At 54.6% G+C, this 2,924-nt stretch overlaps 1 protein-coding gene across 1 annotated transcript in view; it reads left to right on the top strand.

The window, feature by feature from the left end:
* LOC100538764 (ras-related protein Rab-11A-like) overlaps nucleotides 1-1,852 on the top strand; it is a gene marked incomplete at its 5' end in the record, with an annotated part of 4,332 nt that extends 2,480 nt beyond the window's left edge. Inside the window, one exon of the mRNA XM_010727991.2 lies at nucleotides 129-1,852. Within this exon, the coding sequence (XP_010726293.1) occupies nucleotides 129-265 (137 nt within the window). The remainder of the gene's footprint in view (nucleotides 1-128) is intronic.
* Between the last annotated feature and the right edge of the window lie 1,072 nt (nucleotides 1,853-2,924).

Raw genomic sequence — 2,924 nt, 5'->3', positions numbered from 1 at the left:
CCCAACCCAATCCCAACTCCAACCCAACCCCAGCCCCAGCCCCACGCTGCACACTGTGGGTCAGGCAGACCCTCGCTGGGAATCCGACATTGAAGAAGTGCTGCTGTTCCCCTTCCCTTTGCTGGCAGAGATCTATCGCAGCGCGGCACAGCGGCAGATCGCGGCGCAGCCCGAGGCTCAGTTCGGCCCCAGCAGCTCGGTGGAGCCCATCCAGGTGCTGCCCACGCAGGACGGCCGCCAGGCGCAGTGCTGTCAGAGCATCTGAGCCTCTGCTCAGCACCTTCCTCACCGACGCTGCGGGACGCTGCTGTGTGCTGCCTTCCTCCCGTGCTTATGTAGGACCTGCAGTGAGGGAAGGGAGAAGCGTCCCTGTTCTGTCCCTGTGTTTATGCAGGATCTATACCAAGGAAGGGAGAAGCATCCCTATTTTGTACTCGTATTTATGTAGGACCCACACCAAAGGAGGGGAGAAGCATCCCTACTTTGTCCCTGTGTTTATGTAGGATCTGCAGCGAGGGAAGGGAAAAGAAGCCTTATTTTGTATCCAGATTTATGTAGGACCTGCACAAAAGAGAAGAGAAGAGCATCTCTTCCTCATCCCTGCTGTTATGTAGGACTTACACTAAGGGAGGGGAGAAACATCCCTGTTTTGTCCCTGCATTTATGTAGGATCTACACAGAAGGGAAGGGAGAAACATCTCCATGTTATCCCTCATGTTTATGTAGGATCTACACCTCCTGCTGGGGTTTGGGCCCCAATGCATCCCCATGTCACCCCAACACATCCCCATGTCACCCCCCATGTCACCCCCCATGTCACCCCCCATGTCACCCCAACGCGTCCCCGTATCACTCCCATGTCCTCGCGTTCCTCTGCCAGTCACAGCAGTTCCAGCAGTCCCTACAAAGGGAAGAGTCTCAACATGTGCTGGGTATCCTCCCCAGCAGGGAGGTCGTGGGGGGGGCAGGAGGGTCCCCAGGAGGTCATCCCCATCATGGGGTGTGGGTGGGGGGGGTTGGGAGGTCCCTCTGTCCCTGCTGGACATCCGGGCTGGGTGTCACCTGGGGATGAAGTGGGTGAAGTGGGAATGCGGGACGAAGCCCAGCATGAAGTTACTGCGGGGGTTCCTGCTGGTCGTTACGGTCCTGGTCAGTCTGGTCCTGTAAGCTCCTGCTGGTCGTTACGGTCCTGGTCAGTCCGGTCCTGTAAGCTCCTGCTGGTCATTATGGTCCTGGTCAGTCCGGTCCTGTAAGCTCCTGCTGGTCATTATGGTCCTGGTCAGTCTGGTCCTGTAAGCTCCTGCTGGTCATTATGGTCCTGGTCGTTACGATCCTGGAGGCTCTTTCAGGTGGTCACGGTCCTGGGGGATCCTGCTGGTCGTTGAGATCCTGGAGGTTCCTGCTGGTCGTTATGGTCCTGGACATCCCTTCAGGTCGTTACGATCCTGGTGACTCCTGCTAGTCGTTCAGGTCCTGCTCATTGTGCTTCTGGAGACTCCTAGTTGTTACAGTCCTGGAGACTCCTGCTGGCTTTTACGGTCCTGGTCCTTACGGTTATGGAGACTCCTGGTCGTTATGGGCCTGGAGGTTCCTCCTGCTGGTCAGTTTTTCTGGAGGCTCTTTCTGGTCATTATGGTCCCCGTTTGAGCAAGGGCATCACATCAGCTCTGTGCCCACATGGGAGTGGGGCACGAGGAGGAGGAGGGTGGGAGGAAGAGCAGAGCAGCGTGGCTGTGGCACCTGGGGCAGGAAGCAGCCAGAACCCCCCCAGAAGCAGACAGACAGACAGACGAGAGCAGACGCCGATTTTCTTAAGTAATAATACTTTAATAAAATTAAGTTCTTAATGTAATTTTAGCACATTTAATACATTAACCCTTTCCCTTCTTTGTTTTCTACAAGTTGTGCAACATCATTATTTTAATTTTTTTTAATATTATTATTAATTTTTTTTTCCTTCTCCCCTTATACTATATGCCTCAAAACTCAGACAACGAGCCTACCTCTACTTCTAGCTTCGGTTATACCTCTCTCGGGCCTTTATTTTTTTGCGTAATGCCAGAGAGATGGGAATACCTGGATGGAACGCGCGATCGGTTTCCAATAGTAACAATCCCGACTACAGGCTTCCTATGACGTTAAAAGAAACGGTAATTAAAAATAAAATAAAATAAAATAAAATAAGGAAAACACAACCCAAGGTAACGAGGAATGGGTTGTAAGCGGAGGGGCAGCACCGTGGGGCAGGAGGGCGTGCGGAGCCACCGGAGAGCGGATGCACAACGCCACGGGGCGGGCTCTGACCTTCCGTGGTTGGGTTTTTGGGTTTATTTCTCCCCTTTTTTAATGACTCTCGAGCAGAATTCATAAGGAAAGAGGAAAAAGGAGTGCTGGTGGTCCCACAGCCAAAGGGCCGCAACCTCCCCCATCCACCACGCTCTGCCTGCTCCCAAGCACGGCGGCACAGAACTGCTGTGACGTGGGATGGCAGCACAGGGGGTGGCATGGAAGGAAGGTGGGACAGGGGCTGATACAGAAAGATGGCGGCACAGGGGATGGCATGGAAGGAAGGTGGCACAGGTGATACAGAAGGAAGGTGGGACAGGAGCAGGACGGTGGCCAGAAGCACTGCCGCGGAGCGGGCTGCGTTCTGCCATCAGCCACCCGAAGACCCGGTGCCATCACTGGACCGATTTCCTTTCTTCCCCCCAACCCAGCGGGATGACTCCAGATTTCCCATCAGTGTCATTATCCTAGGGGTGACCTTCACTGTGCAGTGTGGCTCCTGAAGGATGCGACCCCCCCCATTCGTACCCAAAGACCCATAAAGTGCATCCGCCCTCCGGCCCAGCGCACTGCTGCCCAATGTCAAGCACTGGCTTTTCTTCAAGTATCAAACCCCCGCCCCCTCCCCTCCCCCAAAC

This window comes from Meleagris gallopavo, unplaced genomic scaffold (assembly GCF_000146605.3).
Source record: "Meleagris gallopavo isolate NT-WF06-2002-E0010 breed Aviagen turkey brand Nicholas breeding stock unplaced genomic scaffold, Turkey_5.1 ChrUn_random_7180001951303, whole genome shotgun sequence".
Classification (NCBI taxonomy): Eukaryota; Metazoa; Chordata; class Aves; order Galliformes; family Phasianidae; genus Meleagris; species Meleagris gallopavo.
The sequence above is the reverse complement of the archived record's forward strand: the minus strand, read 5'-3'. Positions and strand labels throughout refer to the sequence as shown.